The 21,540-nt window shown below is 41.9% G+C and overlaps 1 protein-coding gene across 8 annotated transcripts in view; it reads right to left on the reverse strand.

Moving 5' to 3' along the window:
• Positions 1-1,629: 1,629 nt before the first annotated feature.
• Positions 1,630-21,540, reverse strand: part of TRABD (TraB domain containing) — a 54,519-nt gene continuing 34,608 nt past the window's right edge. For 4 of the 8 annotated variants that reach the window (XM_037889017.2, XM_037889015.2, XM_037889019.2 and 1 more), the window contains exons 7-10: positions 19,101-19,240; positions 16,694-16,866; positions 12,438-12,549; positions 5,101-8,313 (exon numbers count right to left, since the gene is read on the reverse strand). In XM_037889017.2, the coding sequence (XP_037744945.1) occupies positions 8,136-8,313; positions 12,438-12,549; positions 16,694-16,866; positions 19,101-19,240 (603 nt within the window). In that variant the 3' untranslated portion in view covers positions 5,101-8,135. Of the gene's footprint in view, positions 2,103-3,064; positions 3,190-5,100; positions 8,314-12,437; positions 12,550-16,693; positions 16,867-19,100; positions 19,241-19,969; positions 20,161-21,540 lie in introns of those variants that run through there. The other 4 variants (XR_005223770.2, XR_005223771.2, XM_037889018.2 and 1 more) reach the window with 4 other exon arrangements.

Consider the following 21,540-nt stretch of genomic DNA (forward strand, 5'->3'; position numbering starts at 1 on the left):
TATTTGCATAATGTAAAATTGTCCACTGGCTTACCTGCTAGGGAAGGGTAAAAATAAAACTCCAACCAATCACTCTTAAGGCCATGTCTACACTGCCACTTATGTCAGCAAAACTTATGTCACTCAGGAGTGTGAAAAAAAAAAAACCACCCCCTTGAGCAACATTACCATTTATGTTGGCAAAAGTTGCGTGCACAGCGCTCTGTCACCTGGAGGGCTTCTCTCACCAACATAACTACCACCGCTCATGGAGGTGGTTCTATGGTGACGGGAGAGCTCTCTCCCGGCAGCATAGAGTGGCTACATGAGCTATCTTACATTGGCAAAGCTGCAGCGATACAGCTGGACTGCTGTAAGCTCGCTAGTGTAGACATGGCCTTAGTTGCCTTTCCTCAAGGCTCACTTGATTTGAGCAAAGAAAATCCCTAATGGAGAGCAAATCAACACAAAATAGTGGGGTAATAACTATTAGAAGCTTTTCCAGCTTCAGTCACCTGTGAAGGTAGAAGACACATCATTCCCCTTTAGTAGCCTCATCCCTGGTCTCCCCTTATGCTGATGAACTCAGGGCAAATATCCAAACAGTAAGTTCCAAAAATGGACACCTGATTGCTGGTCACACGACCTCTGGACTCGGTGCCTCCCTAGGAATTGCAACTCCCAGAATACCTGTTCTTAAAGGCTAAACGGCCATAACAGATACACATGCATGCACTCCAAGCCCCAGTACCCCATTGTATGTATGATTAATACTTGCATTGGTAAAGTTTGAGGTCTACTTACTGCTGTCTTCTACCTGCTGAAAATTACATGTAGAAACTGTTCCAAGGCACTGAAACATAAGTCCAAACAAGGCTATACTTCAGCTTCAGAATTCTTTGAGATTTCAGAAACCAGTTGTGATTTGCACTGTCAGATCATGACTATTTATATAATTCTCCAGCCAGAGACAGATAAATCCTGTTTGTATTAGTGTTAATTGGACAACATTCAGTGGTTTCAAGTTGCTGGGGTTCACTTGAAACTCATTAGGCCCTTTTCCCCACTGCAAGTTCCATAGAACTTCCTTTAACTAGGTACTAACTGTGCCCAGCTGTAAATGCTTCTAGGTTTTCAGGTTGTGCTTGGAAGCCCACAGCAGAGATCTCATTCACTGTTGGGGTCCTATGGTATAAATCTAGAGAATAATGACAAACAGTGGTTCTAAATTAATGAATTAATATTGTTTGGCTTTCTTATGTATATTCCTGAATGCTACTAAATGGGTGTAAATGGGGAGTTTAAATGGGACCACTCTACACCAGCGTTCCCTCTGATTTTCCCCCCAGGCATTTGCGGAATAAATTTTGTTATGTGCACCAAGTTAGAGGTGGTGTGTGATATATGCACCAATATTGGGGTGATAACACAAAATTCATGTGGTGGGGGTGGGCCGAGGGGTTGGGAGTACAGGAGGGGGCTCTGGGCTGGGGCAGAGGGTTGGGGTGTGGGCTCCAGCTGGGGGTGCAGGCTCTGGGGTGGGGCCAAAGGGGTTGTGTGCAGGCTGCCCCAGGGCTACGGCAGGAAGAGAGGACTCCTCCCCCCTCCCCCCCAACTCTCTCTTCCTGCAGCAGCACCTGGTCTCAGGGAGAGAAGCACCTCTCCCCACTGTGGGAGCTGTGGGGTTGGTGCCACAGCAGGGGCACCTCTCCCCCCGGCCTTGCCAAGTCTGGGGCTGGGTGAGAGGCATCTCTCGCCGCCACAGCCCTGAGCTGCTGCACAGCCACGCAGCTTAGAGGAAACTCAGCTCTCCACCCAATTTTCTATAATGTGGACCACCTCTCTTTGCATTCATGGAGCATTGGACATCACTGTATGCGGTCCACTGTATGCTGAAAAAACAAGAGTAGGAAAATAAGTATTTTTAATGATCAGAATGTGACTCGCTATTATCTTGTCTTCATCTTAATTTGTTTTATATATATTACCAACTTCCACACAGAAATTCTTCAGTTGTGTGCCAAAATGTACACCAACATACTTCTAAGGTTCTGACCCAGTTTGGATAAGGAAGGCATCAATGGAGGGGGGCTGGTTGCTTTATCTCCAATGTCATAATCCCACTATAGGACAGAGAAAGGATTGAACAGGAGGAAGACGACAATTGCTTTGATTTATGTCTGTTGTCAGTCACAATAGGGAGGAGAAGATGGAAGAGATATGGGCAAAGTAACACTGGTGCTATCTGGACAGTTCACTAAATGGTAACAAAAGGTTGAGGGGAAGAGGGAGAAAGAACTGTCCTAATTATACCTGTCCTGAGACTGATTCCTAGGCAGTTACTATATAGGATGCTTGTATTGCTAATAATTATGATTGATCATGTCTGGATGCAAGTTTGTACTGTAAGAGTTTCCATAGTCAAAAAATAAAAGTTTAAGAACTATGTGCATTTGCCATCACTGGGGAACATTTCAAAATACAACTATCCTCTTATTGAGTCCATTAGTTACCTCCACTTAAAAAAATATATATATTGCTATTGTCATACCCCTTGCAGCCAGTTGATGGAACTAAATATTTTAAAGCATGCAAAACACAGCAGTTAAAGTAAAATAGGGCCAGATTCTGCCAGCATTACTCATATTGAGCAATATCTTATTCTGCAAGTAACGCCACTGAAACCAAAGGGGCTGATTTGCAGTTATGGGCCTCCGGTATTAATCAAACACCAGAGGGTCAGAAACTGGCCCTTAATTATTTTGTGCACTTTGTGTATCACCTTCATAGTTGATAGCTGGTAGTTTGTACCATTGTTTGACATGGAGTTTCTCTTTGCTGGGAGGAGATGTATTTATTTTAAAAAAATTTAAAAAGCTGAAGAGATGCATTTATGTAATTTTTTTTTAAAAAGCTGAACTCTCACTTCTTTCCTCAGCACAGCACACATCTAAAATATTTTGCATCAAGCTGGGATTGGGTGAGAGGTGGAAGTGACTGTATGACTCAGTTCGTTTATCCAAACCAGCAATCAGAAGTCTTCCCCTTGCAGCATTTAAAAAATAAAGAACACTCCAGATGAGTGAAAGGAAAGTGCTTACTTCAGAAGCTGTGAGCTCTTCAGAGCTGCCCTTGCACCAGCACAGCCTCTTGGAACACCAGCCAGGGCATCAAGCAAGAGGCAGGGGACACACTGCTGAAGGGGAGGACCTGTGAAGAAAAACATGACAACCTCCTTGCTAATTGTGCCTCCCAGTTACCTCTTTTTCCCCCACTGCTAATGGGGGCAGAAAGGATAACTCCATTTCTTCGCTGCTATTGGCTCCCCCAGTAGAGGAAGCTCTCATCTGACTCCCTCCCAATAAGAATACAGCAGGCAAAAGAAGAAGAATATACATGGCAATTTGACAAGTCACACATCTGCCTCAGCACAGGAATGCCGAGCAGAATATCTCCATTTCACATAGCTGGCACAAAGGGACTCTTGGTGGCTACACAGTGCGGCGGGAATCTACCACATAGTGGTATTTCCCAATTTTAGCCTAGTTGACACTCAGCTGCTCCCCTCCATAGCTCAGACTAACAGTCAATATCAAAAGGTGAATGAGCTTAGCCCCATGCTGGATATGGCCCTTCATTAGTGCAGCTGTAAAAACATGTTATTCGATAGGAGTTATTAGACTTGCAGTAAAGAAACAGTCCTGAAACACCAAAGTCTAAAATTAAAGTTTATTTTAATTTCAGAGGGAAACAACAACCAACTACAAGTTTGTCTTAGAATTACACAAATGACATAATTTTCCTCTTTTTTAATATGTAGTTCCCACTACTGTCTGGCACTTTGAGATAACGTGTTATATTTCTCATAACTGGCACTTTTAAAAGGGTTTTACATTTCATATGCATAGCTTCAGATAAGCAACTTCCAGTGGAACTCTGGGTGATTTTTAATTCAATAATTTAAATTTGATTCAGTATTATGTCAGCATCTATTAAAAAAGACTTTATCATAATAAATACTATCTTGGCCAAATGTATGTATACAGCAGTGATAAACAATAGATTATAAAAGCAGGTGGCTTCTCTTCCTACACAAAAGAGTAGATTAAAAACATACTAGAAGGGATGCGGGTGGGAGGAGAGAGAGCATGGCATTCCTTTGATTTAGCTGCCTCACCCTCAGCACTTCTGTATACTGCATGCCCAATCATCGTGTATTATTTCCATTGGGTTAGCTAACTGATCATCTTTGCTGGAAGTGTAGTCATTTTTGTTTTACTTTAAGGCTTTTTTTCAGCAGCAAAATGAGGGTCCAATTCTGGACGGGAACAAGGACCCTCCTCCATTCAACATCTTGCCAGATTGGGCCGCAACTGAGACAGTACTTTCAGAACTCATTTAACAATTTCTGTGGCATGTCAGAGGGAAGTTCCATGGCTAGCACTTTAACATTTATTTAAAAACAGCGTCTGCTTCCATCTAAATAGCCTATTCAGCACTCATTCAGTCAAAGCTCACATAGGCAAAACTTCTGCTGATGGCAAAGAAAGGATAACAGGACTTAATGCTTATGCAGCCCTGTGGCCATAAGCTCCCTTTCTTCACAAAAATGCATACAAAGAGTATAGGCAGTTGAGTGGCAAATCACATAGCATATTCCATTATCAGTAAATTGACTATTATATATCTGTGTTACATATAGATTTATTTTAATATGAACATTATCCTGACAAAATTAAAGCTCTGCACATATATTTTTGCAAGGGTTATTTGGATTAATCTGGTCCAATTTTCAAGATTAAATAAATTCTGGTTTTATTTTGCCACAAATTCATGCACCTTTAGCCTCTTATGAGGCTCAGTCCTTCAAAGTACTGAGTGTTCTGGTTCTGATCCAAAGCAGAACACTTAACCACATGATCTACTTCTTATGAAACTATTGATGTGCTCAAATTTAAGCATGGATTTAAGTGCTTTGCTGGATTTGGGCCAAGCTGTTCAGCAACATAGTCATGGTATAGAAAAATACGTTAGGTGGTGTGCATATTTTGCATCTAGTTTAGTTAACCAGTATTTGTTTTTAAAAAATGACTAATATAAAAAATAAATGGCTTCAAGAGAAACAGTGGTTAAAATATTTTATTTGGATAACATAGAACATACTGCTGTTTACTCTAAACTGTTGTAGACTAAAAGGCACACGCTTGTTAAAAATACTTCAAAATTTACATAAGATGTACAAATGCATAAAGCAAATGCACAGTTTACCAAAAAGTACAATATGGCTTCACAGGGTTGAGTGAGGGCTGGGACAATTCAACATATGTTTAAATTTCACTGAATGTTGTTAACACCTAAAGGATTGATGGTAGAATACAGAAGGAAATTAATGGAGGGTAAAACATTGAGCATGTTACATAGATAGTATAGCACATCAAGTATACAACATACACCACTTATATGTGGATTCATAGGATTGTTAGGTCTGCAAATTCATCAGGCATTTGATTGCCCCAGGATAAACACTTGTGGGTTTTGATGATCTGCCAGTTTGAGAACAAATTCTTCATCAACAAACAGCTTGTGTCAAGAATCTGTTTATATATTTTAAGAGATACAGAGGGGGAAACAATACACTTTTAAAAACAAATTTTGTTAATAATCAAATTGTCATTAAAATCAAAGAGTAACTGACATTATATCCATTTTCCAGGGGTGCAGGTAATTGTGTGCATGTGGGAAAAAAACAACACACTAAGCATGTGAAAATGCTCCAAGACAATCATTTAGTGCTAGCCCCACACAAATTTAAGGCTCATTTGTCTACAATTTTCCTTAGTTTTTTTCTTTTGTGTAAAATTACCTGAGCACAGATATGTTCACAGATATTTTAAAGCAAAAAACATTAATATATTGAACTAAACCTCCTAGAGAAATCTCAGGAGGGGAAAAAACTCCCAATCTTTTGGTAGGTCACTAAAGCCAGGAGAAGAATGGGCTTAAGCTTTTTCTTTAAAAATGTACATAAAAATGTAATAAAATTATTCAAACAGGACTGCTAACCAGATTATTAAATTATTACAAAAGATCAAGACTCAGAATTTAGGTGGTCTCTCTAGTCACTTAGTTATTTGCTAATGCTGCCTTCAAGCTCAATACAGATCACTGCTTGTTTTTCAAACGTTAATAAATGGAAAACTGAAGACGAAGGACCCAATTCCGCTGGGTCCTGCATTGTCATTTACACCTGTGAAAAGTGAGTATGAAATACAGCCATTCTGCGTAGGCAGTATTTTACACTCCCTTGCACAGGTGTATACCCCAATTCAGAAAAGCACTTATGTATTTAAGTGTTTTAATCAGGATAGATTTAAACACATCCTTTAAATTAAGCATCTCCAGAAGTGGTTTCCTGGATTGGGATCTAAATAACTACACAAGGTGCAAGGAAATGGAGTATCAGGCCCAATGGACATACCAGCTTGCCAGTGATGTCAGTGGCATAAATGCAAACAGGATTAGGCCATTCATTTCTTAAGGGTTGAAGAGAAAAAGCTTCTAAAAAGACACTGCATGAAGGTTACACGCACAAAAACGTTGGACAAAGAATAGATTGTGTGAAGACATTTCCCCCACACAAGACTTTGGAAACATATCCTACTAATAACCAAGCACAGTTTGTTAACCTTATTGAACTGTATGAAAACCAAAATCAACCTCTCCTTGCTGCCATCCCTCAGATTCAGCTCTTCCTCCCCACGTAAAGGTATTAGAACAGATATGGACTTCACTTCAACCAAATTGCAATTGCATAGGAGTTCCAGTAGCACATGGACCTCTTTCACATAAAATAAGAGATTAAAACATTATTGATATGACAAGTATGATTGCTATACCATCGGGGAGGGAATAGTTTGTTTCCAAGGGCACTTATAATCAAGGGCAATCCTGTCTTATGGATACAGAAAGAACTATAAAACATAATGAACATAGGGTTAGAAGTAGATGTACTGAAAAAAAGTGTTTAATGTTACAGTAGTTGAAATCATACCCATAATTCTACAAACAGCAAAGATAAAAAACTCCAAACCTCATAGCTAGTTAAAAAAATTAATTGATTTTTGCTTTTCTTTCTATTAAATAGGTAAAATACTCATCCACTGAAAAATTATAGTGATAAAAAAAACACATTTGCATGTATGGAGGGAAAACAGTAAGGTCAAGTACTGCATATCAACCCCAGACACATTGTCGAAAGAAAGAAAGAAAAAGAAAGAAAGAAAGCTTTGCAACGTGAAAAGTAAATTAGACAGTAGTTCTAGCCTCAAAAGTTTACAATACTGAACTTAAAGCCAAAAGGATTTGGCTAACTAATATGGTTAAATAATCAAATCCAAAAGGAACAGAGTGCCCTGTAAACACTGGAAGTTAACCAACAGCTGCTGATAAAGGTACTGTATGTACCTTTCCAACAGAGGAGAAAACTATTACTGATTTCTGTAAGGAGAGATACAATTCTAAAGGCAACGTTTCAGTTCTTTAATAAGGCTCATAAAGAAACTTGGCGGTGTACGTCTGATAGCCTGTACCATTCTGATTTTTTTTGAAAGCTCTGAAGTTTAAAAAAACCTAAATGTATACAAAATTTTCTGTAAGAAGATGTCCTTCTAAATCATTTTATAGGTGCTTAGCACCAGGAACAATCATTTGGTATTATTATACCGAAACACTACTCATAGAGGCGTCCTTGCGCTGTTGAGCGGAAACACAATTAAGTTACCGTATGTCGCTTTGTTCCTCTGAAAAAGTCAAGAATATACACTCTTTACACTGTCTGTACTACATCATAAATATATATTATATATACACATAATATATAATATGATATATAATATGTGTAACATATTTCATTTACCTCAAACTGGAATCATGTACTTTCATACCACACACTTATCAGGAAGCAGACTCATTCATTAGGTCACAGCTGGTGTAGCTTTTAATAGCAACCCATTTACTTCACAGCAATTCAGCACTGCTCAGCATCAAACGGAATCTATGACAAGAATCCTCAGTCCCTCTTTTTCATCCCAATTAGCATGTGTTGTCTTTAGCACTCTTTTCTGCAATTATCTCCAGACAGTATTTCAACTGGGCATTCAATGTCGAGGTCTAATTTCCATCAGCCTCTGAAGACAGTTCTGTGTTGTTGGCAACGAGAGAACAAACTGAACTGTCCTTTGTCCTACCCGGTAGCAGCCATATCCCATCAGTCCGAAAACTGTTGCCTTTATGACAAATCTGAGAACCTTACTCGAAGTTGACGGTGGAGGCACACTGAAGTAAAGGTGATAAAGACAAAGTTATCATCCACATAGCTGGAAGAAAAAGATCCTTCCCCATCTTCATTAAACGCTGATCATTTTTCCCACAATGTTTGTCATTACAACACACTTCTTTACTAGTACAGGAGCCCTTGCAAGGAATGGGTATATTAAGACAGAGCAAATGATTCTTTCAAGGTCAGATTACATCCAACATCTTATTCCAAATCTAAGGGTAAGCAGTATACTCCTGAGAAGTACTTAGGCTCCTAACTTCCACTGAAATCAGTAGAAGTCTAAATACTTTTGCGAATCTGGACCAATGATCTTTCCAGCCACATAGGGCACAACTTAATTCCCTAAGGAGCTTGACCTCTTTTACCATTAGAATCCCTAACAAACACAAAGAATGCTGTCAGGAGTATTGTGGAGAAATTTAAATCAATGCAGAATTGTTTTTAATGTGACTATTCATTTAACTACAAAGAACCAAAATCAAAGGTAATGTGTGAGGTGGCACAAGTTAAACATCAATATGAGGATTTAAAGAGGGTCAGGACTTGCCATTACTACAAAAAGTTTCACTGGTACAAATAAGTGTATTTACATTTACTTACATTGGTGCCATCCTGTAATACAGACAAACTGGATTAAATTGAATCTCTATTACCATGATTTAAACTGGGTTAAATGTGTACATATATTAGAGATTTGCACCGGGTCATTAGGTTGATTTTAAATTAATTTAGGAAACTTATACTCATTGTAACTAATATAAACAAGATCTTGTATTTTGAGGGGTTGGAAAAAGGTACAACTTAGAAAGAGAGAGAATGTGGGGGTGGGGGGAGGAGGACTGGGGATAGAGATACAACAACTACTTTAGCTTCCATCTTTTTATGTCCTCTTATTAGTTAGCTTTTCCCTCTTTTTCAGTCTCTCAACTAATTTAAATCGCCTCTGAATATAAACGCAAAGGGGGTTCAGTAAGTTCAATATGGGATGATCCAAAAATCCGTAAATGGAAATACACATTTGGATTCTGAATCCTAAGAAAGGTTATTTCCAGATCACTTTGCCCCTCATGAGGCATAATAAAAAGGTATCTGCAGTACAGCAGGAGAACGTTAAATCTAGGAAGAATACCCAGAGAATACACAGCCGTAACCACACAGACTGTGCATCTCAAATATGCTGAGAAAGCTGAAAGTTCATACACCAGCCAAGAAGTCGGGGTTTGAGAATGGTTGTACTCTGAGGGTTATTATTTGCTTTATACTTAGGCTTGCGAAGATTTTTTTATCAGTAAATGGCTGTAAATGTCAATTTCACTGTACACACACAAACTGAAAACTATTTCCATTATTTGGTTATAATCAAATTTTACAGATAGGCAAAGTAAGAAAAATGCTGCTTAAATTAGAACTCAATTTGAAGATATTTACTTTTTATATTTTGACACGTGAAGTTGACAATTTGTGTTTCAACGGTTATAAAGCGTTCACTTTTTGAATCTATGCCCATTGTCATTAAATAATTTTTGTCTGACCCGTCCCACAGTTTCCCGCAACTGTGAAAGTGTAAACTGATAAAAATTGAAAAATGCTTAAAAATTATCAATATCTTAAAAATTATAAAAAAACAAACCAAACCAAATTCTGCCACACCTATTTATACTATTAAAAAAAACAGGAGAATTTAAGCAAACTTAGTGCCTTATGAAAGATGTTGGACTGACGACTCCTCCACAGTCAGAGCCTTGAGTAGTGTCAGTTCAGTCAAAATGTCTTAAGCCTGACTTAGAGGGATCCCCTGTGTAGGCATGAAGATAGGTAGGTGAATTTCCATGCCATTCAGTCTTCAAACTCACTAATCAAAATGCAAACAAATGTACCAATAATGCCAGTTACTGTGACTCTGATGTGGATCTCTGTCCACTAGCAACTGGACTGAGACTACTAACCAGCCATCAAAAGATACGGTCTAGTTGTTAGGGCACAAGCCTATGACTTGGAAGGCCTGAGTTCAGTTCCCAGATTTCCTATGTGATCTTGGACAAGCCTCTCTGTGCCTCAGTTCCCCTTCTGTAAAATGGGGATTAAAGGATTTCCCTCCCTCATAGAGGTACTGGGAGGATAAATACATTAGAGAAATTAAGGCACTCAGGTACTACAATAATGGGGCATAATAGATTCAAGGGGAAAAAAAAAAAAATCAAATGGTGAATTCTGGAATTTGCTAATCTGGGCTGAATTCCAAGGTACTATGAGTATGTCTACACTGCAAATCAGGAGCTGTGACTGCAGCACATGTAGACACACCCATACTAGCTTTGAAAAATTAAAGCTAGCTTGAGGAACAATAGCAGTGAAGCCATGGCAGCATGGGCAGCAGCTGCCCAAGATGCTGAGCAGGCGGGGGTAGCCTTTGTAGTCTCCTGTTCTGCCGCAGTTTCACTGCTATTCTTAGTAAATGGATTACGAGAAACTGTGATTTTGCACTTCAAGAGGCAGTGCTGCCTGAATACAACCAAAGCCCAGAAGTCAACAATGTCTCACTCTTTGATTAAAATATATTTGAAGCTTCTTGTTTTAACATACTGCAGGTCTCAGCTGTGAATCACATACCCTACACTCATTTTAAAAGCCCTAAGCATAGATCAATACAATTTCTTCTATGGCAAGACCGTTTTCTGATCAGATGCCTCACCCTGGAAATCCAGCTTCCCCCCCTCCCTTTACAGCTTCTCTCATCTTTGTTGTAAGAACAATCTGCAAGTATTATACCCCATTTCACGGCTGACCCACAGAGCCCTGTAATGCCAGCTGGCAGATGGCACACCGTAGCACAACTCACATCAGGCCTGGCACACACATTGCCCCACCTCAGTGTTGTCATAACCTGTATCTAAAAAGTGTCATGTAAGGTAACCTACCTGAACTGATAATATGCTGGTCATTAATAATACTGAGTGACGTATGTACATGCAGAGTATAAAGAATTATAGATGTGTGCTGCAAATGTGTTTGTAAAAGGCATTTGGCAAGCATGCTTAAGCCCAGCCTGTCCTAGACAAAGGAATGTTGTTTTGCCTGCTTGACTGTGTCTCCAGTGTAAATGGAGCCTGATGAGCCCAGAAACAAAGGAAGTATATTTACACATACAGTAAACGCAGCTATCAAACTAGCAAGTGGGGGAGATGATCACTTAGCACTTACAGGAGGGATGGAGGCTATACCCCTAGGAAGCCTTCCTGGCTCTTGAAACAGAGACAATGGACTTTAGGAATTATAAGTAGAAACAAACACATTTTGGCCACATCACTTGAAGAACACATGTGGCCAGAGCTCTAGACATCTGAGAAAGGTGGATCCTTCAACCAAGGGGGTTGAAGTCCCTGGGAATGGACTATAGGTGAGAGAACTGATTAGACAGAGATTGTAACTTGCTGACATGATGTTTTAGTCACTAGAAAGCATGTTTTGTTAGTAACCTTTCATATCTCATTCACTCTTACCTGAAGAGACAAGGTGGGTGAGATATCTTTTATTAGACCAACTTCTGTTGGTGAGAGACACAAGCTTTTGAGCCGTACAGAGCTCTTCTTCAGGTCTGTCCAATAAGAGATATTACCTCACACACCCCGTCTCTCTAATACCCTGGGACCGACACTTAAACCTATGTTGTTTGTTAATAAACTTTTTTGTAATAACACACGACTCTCTCTCAGTGCTGCTGTACTGAAGTGAAGTGTGGGTCTTCAGCTAACCTAACAAGCTAATGTGGGCACCATCTCTTTGGAGGCAGTGACCTTAACAGCTTCCAGTGAGAGGAACTGGACACTCCAGAGAGATGTCTCTTGGGAACTGGGGTTCACTGATTGTTACCTACAAGGCAAGTTTTGGACTGACGAGTCCTGAAGAGTTTGCTGGCAAGGCAGACAAGCTGGTGAAGCGGGGAGCTGACACTCAGCTTAGCAGCAGCAAAGCTCATTCTTGTTGAGGCAGACTGGTAACAGTGTGGCTCACAGTTCTGGGTGACCTGAGCAAGATGTTATAAGCATTAAAAACAAAGCCTACTGCAGATTGTAAAGCTGAGGAGCTACTAAATCAACATCCAAAAAGGAAAGAAAGTTACCTCATGATTTCCTGGATGTTTAAGTCAGTGTTCCAGTTCTTTTCTATTCCAGGCACATGACCCATCCCAACCACTCCAACTACAACAGACGGAATACATTTTCTGGGTTCAGCTAAGAGGGGAAAAAAAATATATCAGTCTCTTCTCCAGTGAGGAAAACATTGCCAAACTGTAAGCAATCTTTAAATTAAAAAAAAAAAAAATCATATTTCAAGGCAACAATTTCAATTACCCCCAGTAAACATGAACCAAAAATTTTCAAAAAGTTAAAAAACACATGTATAAACACACCCCCATATGAAACTTATTTTGACTAGCTCTAGTGCTCCTTTAAGTCCTAGAAGCTCCAGCTGGGGCAGAATGCAGCTCCTCACTAGTACGGCCTGCCATGAGCACATAAAATTGGGGGAAGTTTTTGCATTGCCTTCTTATTTGCTTCTGAAGGGCAGCATTCAAGGTTTTCAGCAATGATCCAAAAAGCCTTGAATGATCTCACACCTGGTCCCCTGAGAGACCTCCTCTCCTATTATATCCAGCTGTGGCAGTCAAGGTTGACAGATAAGCACTTGGTGTTGGAAGCTTACATATCATGGTAAGTCCCTCTCCATTGCCCATCTTTGGAATTTGGGTAACCTAGGTCACCTGAGTCTAGTGACCATCAGGGTACAATACAAAACACATTTGGGCCCTGAGCCTACAAAGGGAGCTCTGCAAAATTGGACCCTTCCGTCTACACAGAGTGCCACTGATTTCAGTGGGGATCCTAAGAAGCACAGAGTTTGGCCCACCTGGTTCTCTTTACATGACTGGGCAATTATCCTATTTTTAAAGCATCTGATGGTCTTCTTTATTTTTGTTTTGGGAGTGGCATTTCCAATTTGTGTTTCAAGCGCTTAGTATCCCTCACTCAAATATAAATAAGAAGGTGATTTGAGGCTCCTTTTAATATGCACTCACTATTTAGCCCACCAAAGTCTCAAGAACAAATTTTGAGGTCCTATTTGAATACATGGCCTTTGAATACATGACCCTCAAAACATGGTATAAGGTTTTAGCTCCCCAACTTGAGTAAATGCTGCAGCAACACTAGTGCCATTCTGGTTCTCTCTGCCAGGTATGGTGGATCAACATGATGGGGATAAATCAACATATAAATAATAAATACACAAACAAGATTCTCCTTTTTGCCTGATTCACTAAGAAATTCACACTCTAGTGTTTTCTGACACCATAAATTGCTTGTGACGTGCACGCATGTGTGCACACACACGACACACAGTTGCGTGCTAGACTTCTTCAGCTAACAATTCAATAAATGAAAAGCCTCAGACACAATCTCCTTGAAAATCCAGCTGCTTTCTTCTATCCCCTAGGTCTTTGCCTGATCTCTCCCCTGATTTTCTCTTTGTTCTAAATAGCTTTTATCTGTCCTCCCTACTGTTTTTCCCTTTCCACTCTTTGCTTCATTGTCTCCCCTTCCTCTACTCCACGCTCCCCCCATTTTTACTTCTCTTCTCCCCCTACCAGCACGAACAGATTAAAGAGTTTTGGGGCCCTGTGCACTATGGAATTGGGAGCCCACCTACCTCCCTTAAACTAAACAAGAGCATGTGATATATTGTCTGCAAATAAAAGAAAAATCTACATTATTAGATCAGAGGAGACTTTAAAAAAATCAAATATATTAATAGAGATAGAATATTTAAATATACATGGCAATTTAATTTAAGAAAAAAAAAATCTAATACCCACTCTCCTTTTTCTCTAGGAAACGTTACCTAAGTAGGCTAATCACTTGGCTACATTTATGCAACATGACTTAGAAATGAGCTTGACTATGCTCAGCTGGCTCTGCACCTCAAGGGAAAGTGATCCGGACGAACACAAAACTTGCTGGAGACCATACAAATCACATAAGAGCAAGTAGTTTGGTACATTGGGTTTTGGAGGCTCTTGAGCCAGAGACAATTCGCTGCCTTTTAAAAAAGGGGCAGAACTAAGAAGAACTTTACCAGCTCCTAAGGAAAAGGGGCATTGAGTCTCAGCTGGCTCTGGACGCAAGTTTGATCCAAAACGATACAAATAAGGGACTGAGACACTGATTGTGGGATTGGGCTTCAGCAGCTGAGGGAGCAGGTAAGCTGGTTCTTTACCCCTGGGAAGAAGAAACATGGGTGCCATAATGGCCAGCCACCAGGACCCCAAAGCAGATACCTGATGGGTCACGACACCAGTGCCAGCAAGGAGGCCCAAAGAGCCAAGGACGAGCTGAACCCTGAAAAGGGACTTGAGAAACCAGACCCCACCCTGAAGTTCCCCTACTCTTACATGGTCCTGATCACCATGGCCATCCCAGAGACAGCCAAGAAGAAGCCCAGCTGCCAGGGTGCCAAACCTGTCTGCATCTCCCTAGGGAGCCAAACCTGAGTGGCACTGTGATGTTGTGTGGCAGGTCACAATGCCACTCACTGATGTTTGCCCCCCTCTTCCAGTCATGAGCCATGGTGAGGGGGGGTGTCAGAGGGCAGCTGGGCTAAACCTGGTCAGAACCCAAATAGAGCTGCCACCTCCAAGAGTCCGAAAAAACAGCCACTGTTTTCCCCACTGCTTCAGTTCCCAGGTGCCACCCCTCCCCACACAGCCTGACCCTCCTCTTCCCCTCCCAGGTGTCCCCCCTACCACAAGCCTGAACCTCCCTTCCCCTTCCATGCAGTGCCATGTACACAGCCTGACCCCCCTCCTCTTCCTTGCCCAGGTGTCCCCCCACACAGCTGGACTTTCTCCTCCCCACACAACCAGATCCCACTCTTCTTCCTCATCCAGGTGCCCCCACCACTGCCACCAGCCTGACTTCTCTTCCCCTCCCAAGTACCCCATCCCCACCAGCCTGAGCCTCCCTTGCCCACCCCCACCCTCAGCCTGACTTCCTTGGCCTATAAGCCCCTACACCCACCCCCTGTCTGGAGCCCCAGCCCAGGGAGCCCCCCTGCTATACCCTCCCAAACTCCAGGAGCCCCTGCTTCACCCACCACAGTCCCTACTCCTTATGCCTCCCCAATGGTAAGCCTTGGGCCCATCCTGCTTTCCAGCACCAAGAGAAGCAGGAGCTACCGCGCCAGCACGTTGAGGGCCCAGCATGAAGAGCAGGACCTGGGTGGAGCCCCTTTCTACTCGTGTCCCTTGTATCATCTCCTTTTTAGTGATGGAATCTAATCTACCCTCCCCTTTTCCTCCTTCATCTCTCATCACCAGGCTCAATCGTGCATGAGTCCATTGCCATGCTGTTCTTGCATAAAGCAGTTTTGTTCTGCTGCTGGAAACTATGTGATTCTGAGGAATTTCACCCCGGTCCTCTTGGGTCACATGGAAAGTGCCATGCAGAGAAACTGCACAAACTATCCTACACTACTGCTGAGGTATTTGGGAGGAGAGAGGTGGTAAGTTTTATCACCTTTTCTTCTCTGAGAACTCCAGACCCAACAGTAAAGGGAGACAGTTCACATGTTGCTTTGACACCTACTGCTTCCCTCATGACCCAATGGGACTGACAGCAAAACTGAATGATTTTTCTCCAGTTTCACTCTGCTGCTGCTCCAGCTGGAATCACGGAGGAAAACACCATGTGAGGGAGCAGCAGAGGCCCAAGTGCAACATTTGTGAAATTTTAAAAGCGGGAGACAGTCTCGGTGGACCTACACTAAAGTTACGTTTAATATCTTCTTAAGATATCGGGTACAAAATAACCCATAATTTATTATCTTATGCATCCCAAGGGATTATGGATCACAAAAGTGACAGCCAAGTGCCTTTAGAGACTTGTTTCTTAAGTATTCAGTATGCTCACCCTCCTGAAGTATATTATTGCTTTTATAAAAGAAGACTTGAGTCCCATCCTGTGCTGTAATATTGATTCCTCCATTTTTCAAACTTTAGCAGCCTAATTAGTATTTTCCTGTTTTGAAATAGGCATGATGGGAAGGAGGAATCCATTATTCAAAGCACTCTCATAAAGCTAAAAATTTCATTCTACTTCTATTGGTAGAAGAGGCTGTCATACTAATCTAACAATATTCTCCCTTATTTTTTAAGCATTATAATTTATGAAGACATCTCATTTATTACACCTGGCACCTGTCTACAAAGCAAGATGGCAAAGCTTTTCAGATTTCCTGAGAAGAAGGAAAATCATGGAGTACTACATTAAGAACATATTGCTTGCTAAACACAAAGTTAAGAATCTGCTTTAAAGCAATTACTTTCTGAAGCACGAGGTAGTTCTATTCGCTTAGCTGCTTGCTTCAACATGTAGGTCAAGTAAATATCTCGCTCCGATACAATTGTTCGATGAAGATCAGGAAATTCTCCAATCATTTCAGCCATCATCTGCTCCAGTAAATCCTTCTGTTTACACTTCTCCACGTCATCTTTACTGAAAGAAAGAGAAACGGTCCCAATGTCTGTATTATGCTTTCAAAGTCCAATATAGACACACTGACTTGTTAAATTATGCGAGTCCTGTACCTCCTAAGAAAGCAAAACTACCTCCCTATAGATTCATATTCTAAGCAGTGTGTCTGAACTCAGTGAAAGGGAAAGAAAGTGGTCAATCATCTAAGAGCTATTCAATAGAAGTCATTCATTACGCCTTACTCATGGGAAGCTAAACAAATACATAAATTGGCTGCACACCTGACAATGTGCCAAGGCTTTGAGGGAAGGCGCTATCACCACTGCCCAGTTAAGGAGCATTATTTACAGTGCTCCTCCTGGGGCTTGTCAAGCAGTCCTGAAGCAGCAAGATCAGTCACCACAACACAGAGCATTTGAGAGCATGCACATGGAGAGGAACAGAAGGGCACCTCCAAAGGTGTACCCTCAAAGCAATGAATTGGAGGAAACGGGTAGAATTCCGTATGTTCCTATTAAAGTCGGACACCCCTGCCGAAGATCTGAGGAAGAAAGTTCTGAGCTGGCAATCCCCTGAGTGGGAGTGAGGAATGAATGAGAAGTGAGGATGAGTAAGAAGCTGCAGACCAAATTCAGCTCATTTACCACGTAGTACTGTAGTATTTCTGGGAGTTCTGAGCCTTGGGTTTGTTTCTGGGGTTGTAGAGCAGGCGATAGTTAGAAGAAACATGAAAATAAACGTTTATGTAAATAAAAGTAATGAAGACACCAAAATGTATTTTATTTGCTTACTTTCCATATAGCTGAGTCATGAAACGTTCTGGGATTGGGGACATTGCCACAGGAGCCAAGGACAACCAAAAGCAGAAGTGTATTGTGCATTTTCTACAGAGTATCTTAAGGAGATCATTCCAGCTTGTTTGGACTAAATGTAGATATTTATTTAAAAACCCTTCACATAACCATCAGGATATGAGTGTACCAGAACTGAGTCATCATGATCTTAAAAGGTTAACCCTGTCTTTCCTTATCTCCCTCTTATCCTCTATATTGTTACCATCAGTTGTTGTCACACACAAACTTAGATTGTAAGCTCATCTGTGTAGGGACATTTCCCATACACATAATAAATCAACAAAATTTGCCTGTTCTTATTTAATGAACAATGTCTTCCTAGGAGGAAAATGCAGAGAGGAGTTGCACAGAAATCCACCTTTCAGTCAATGAAAATTTTCTTAAAATAAGAGCAAAATCCACGTCACAGGCTGACAATGAAGCATATTAGTTACCCCCATATTTTGTAGATCAGCTGCTAGTTAACAAGTCAAAAGAAAGAGTCAGACATTGGCTCCAAAACTGGATATGACAATATATGCATAAATGGAAACAGCAATAAATGAAACCTAAGTTAAAGCAAGGATGGGAGACAGAAGGTGAAACCGTCTTGGTTCAGGTCTAGGTCCCTGAAAACCCATGTAGTTCCCTCTAAGCTGTTCATGGTTCCAGTCACAAGAGCACTGGACAGGTGCCACGGGTCAGAGAGAATGGTCCAATGGATTTTTGCATATATCCTCCTCACCCAATCCCCTGCAAACCCACTACCACTCTTTATACATCTGCTGGGAGCACACGTAAATTGCAAGGGCATCTAGGAATGCACTCCTCAGCCCTGCAAATTAATTCTGCTTTTGCAGAATTATTTGGCCCCAATTCAGGTGGAGCCAAATTTGGCCCTACCCATTTTTTTGGAGGGGGGAAAAAATCCACAGACAGAACAATGGGAATGGGAACCATTGCATTATTGTAACACTTCCTGGAAAGCTAACAAAGACCCTTTATAAAGGGTGATATTAATGAACAGAACAGTCAGACATTTAAAGGTTACAGTCCATAGTCTCTCCTGTGCCAAGACCTCCTTGCATAGAGAGCTAGTAATCATATCTCAGTTCTCAAGCTGAAATATGACAGCACGCTATGGTCCCTAAGGGACCATAAAACAGCTGTGAATTGACACAGTACAGCTCCACTTTGTCCCTGTCACAATCCCTTCTTCTACCAAAGGGTGCAGGGAGGCTGGACAGGAATAAGAACTTGCTGATAATTCTTCCGCTAGGCTGATTTTGGGCCCAATCATCTCCGACAGATTGCTGAGGACTTTCATCTCCCACTGAAGTGAAACTGAGGATGCTCAGCAAACTGCAGGATCGGTTACTTACAATCTACCTTTCAAATAAAGCTAAAAACACTTACTCATACCTGATTGGGTCAGATAAGAAGCACAGGCCCCAGGCAAGCTTGACTTTTTGCCAGAAAGAAAGTGCAGCGATGGCTCTCTTAAACGTAACAGGGATAGGTCTGTCCCCAAGATGAAACTTACAGAAAGGTACTTTACCAGCCTGCAAGAGAAGGTACACATTAGCTGTTAGCAGATTGTTAGGACACCATTACTAGTTACACTAACCTACGTGTTCTAAAGAACACTAAGGAAACAAGGGCAAATATCATCATACTTACATATCAGGTAAATGGAGGTTACTTACAGGTGACTGGAAGTTCTTTGAGATGTGTGGTCCCTATCTGTATTCCACACATGGGTACGCATGCGTGCCAGAGTCCAGAAATTCTGACAAGCAGTGTTCGTTGGCCCACACATGTATAGTAGATCTCATTCTCCCGACCAAGAGCACAAGAAGCAATGCAGGCTGATGCCCCTCCTGTTCCTCTTCTTACCTCAAATCCAGCAGGATCCAAAGCAGAGAGGACAGAAGATGGGTAGTGGAATACAGATCGGGACCACAGATCTCAAAGAACAGCCAGTTACAGGTATGTAACCTCCATTGCTTCTTCGAGTGCTAGTCCCATGTATTCTGCACATGGGTGATTGACAAGCAGTGCTCAGATATGAGCAGGGTGTGAGGAAGATGCTTGCAGTACTGCAATTCTCACTGCTGCATCTGCAGCAGAGGCCTGAACTAGCACCCAATGTATAGAGAACGTATGGAAGGAGCTCCAGGTGGCCGGTCTGCATGTATCTAGTATTGGAATGTCTTGTATGGATGCTGTAGAGGTGGCATTTGCCCTTGTGGAGTGTGCCCTGACTCCACCAGGAGGAGATGTGTGCTAACCTGTAGCATTCAATGATGCACCCAGAAACCCAGTTAGAGATTCTCACAGAGGATATTGCTTGACCTCGCAATCTTTCTCCTTTGGCGAGAAAAAGTCTTGGTGATTTTCTGATAGGCTTGGTCCTTTGCAGGTAGAACACCAGAGCACATCTGACGTCAATGAAGTCTTGTCTCTTTGGCAGAAGCATGGGCTTTAAAAAAAAAAATGACAGGTAAAAATGGATACTTTGGTTTACATGGAATTCAGAAATAACCTTGGGGAGGAACTTAGGATGGAGGCAAAGAGATGCCTTTTCCCTGTGAAAAACTGTTTAAAGAGAGTCTGCCATGATTGCTCCCAACTCACTCACCCTCCTGGGTGATCGCAACAAAAAATGAAACTTTCATAGACAGGTGGGACATGACGCATGTCACCAAGGGTTCAAACGGTGGTCTGGTGTGTGTTGACAGGATGAGATTGAGGTCCCATTGAGGTGCAGGTTTGACCACTGGTGGAAAGGTCCTGACTAGGTCCTTCCTGAATCTTACTGCACTTAGGGGGGTGAAAACAGAGGGAGGGAGGGAGGCAGGCACTAATCACTGTGAGATGGACCCACAGTGAGCTAATGGAAAGGCCCGAGTTTTTTAGATACAGGAGATAATCTAAAACAGCCGGAATATCTGCAATGCCTGGAGAAGGCGGATTATGCTCCACACAACTAGAGAAATGTCTCTATTTAGCTAGATAACAGATCCTAGCTGAATCCTTCCTACTCTGGCTAAGGATAGCCTGAACAGGTGCAGAACAGGAGCGTTCTACTCCTGATGCCCATCCAAACACCAGAATGTGAGATGGAATGAGTCCAGATTGGGGTATTTGATGCTGCCCCCCTCCTGAATTAGGAGGTCTGGGAAGGGGCAGGTTGATATTTTCAGGAGCTCTGGGAACCAAAACTGTCTGGGCCAATTGGGTGGTAGGAGAATGACTCTGGCCCTGTCATGACAGATCTTTCTCAGGACTTGCAGTAGCCGGGGAATGGGATTGTTTGTCCATGACAACAGGAGATCACCATGCTGGAAGCTATGGCTCATAGTTCCTCTGAAACAGTACAGGGGAAGTTTTCTGTTTGCTTGGAGAACAAAAAGATCCCATTGAGGTGTACCCCACTGAGTAAATATTTTCTTCAGGACAGAGTCATGACTCTCCTACTCGAGGTCCACTGTGAAGTGCCTGCTCAGGTTGTCTGCTAAAAAGTTCTGACCACCTGGGAGGTACATGGCTTGCTTTTAGTCAAAGAGGAAGAGATCGTGCTCCGCCCTGTTTATGTGAAGGACCACAGTGATGCTGGCTGACATCACTTGGATACGGAGCAAATGCATAAGCCGGAGAAAGGATCCGCAAGCCAGGTGGACTGCTCTCCATTCTAATACATTGGATGTGCTGTCTGGCCTCCCATGGAGTCCAGGTACCTTGTGCAGTGGAGTTCTTCAGGTGAGCACCCCAACTCGGAAGGGAAGCTCCTGTTATGCTGGTGGCTCTGGGAGTGGAAGCATTGGAGGGAATGCCCACTCTCACTCTCTCCAGCTTCGAC

The sequence above is a fragment of the Chelonia mydas genome, chromosome 1 (assembly GCF_015237465.2).
Source record: "Chelonia mydas isolate rCheMyd1 chromosome 1, rCheMyd1.pri.v2, whole genome shotgun sequence".
Taxonomy (NCBI): domain Eukaryota; kingdom Metazoa; phylum Chordata; order Testudines; family Cheloniidae; genus Chelonia; species Chelonia mydas.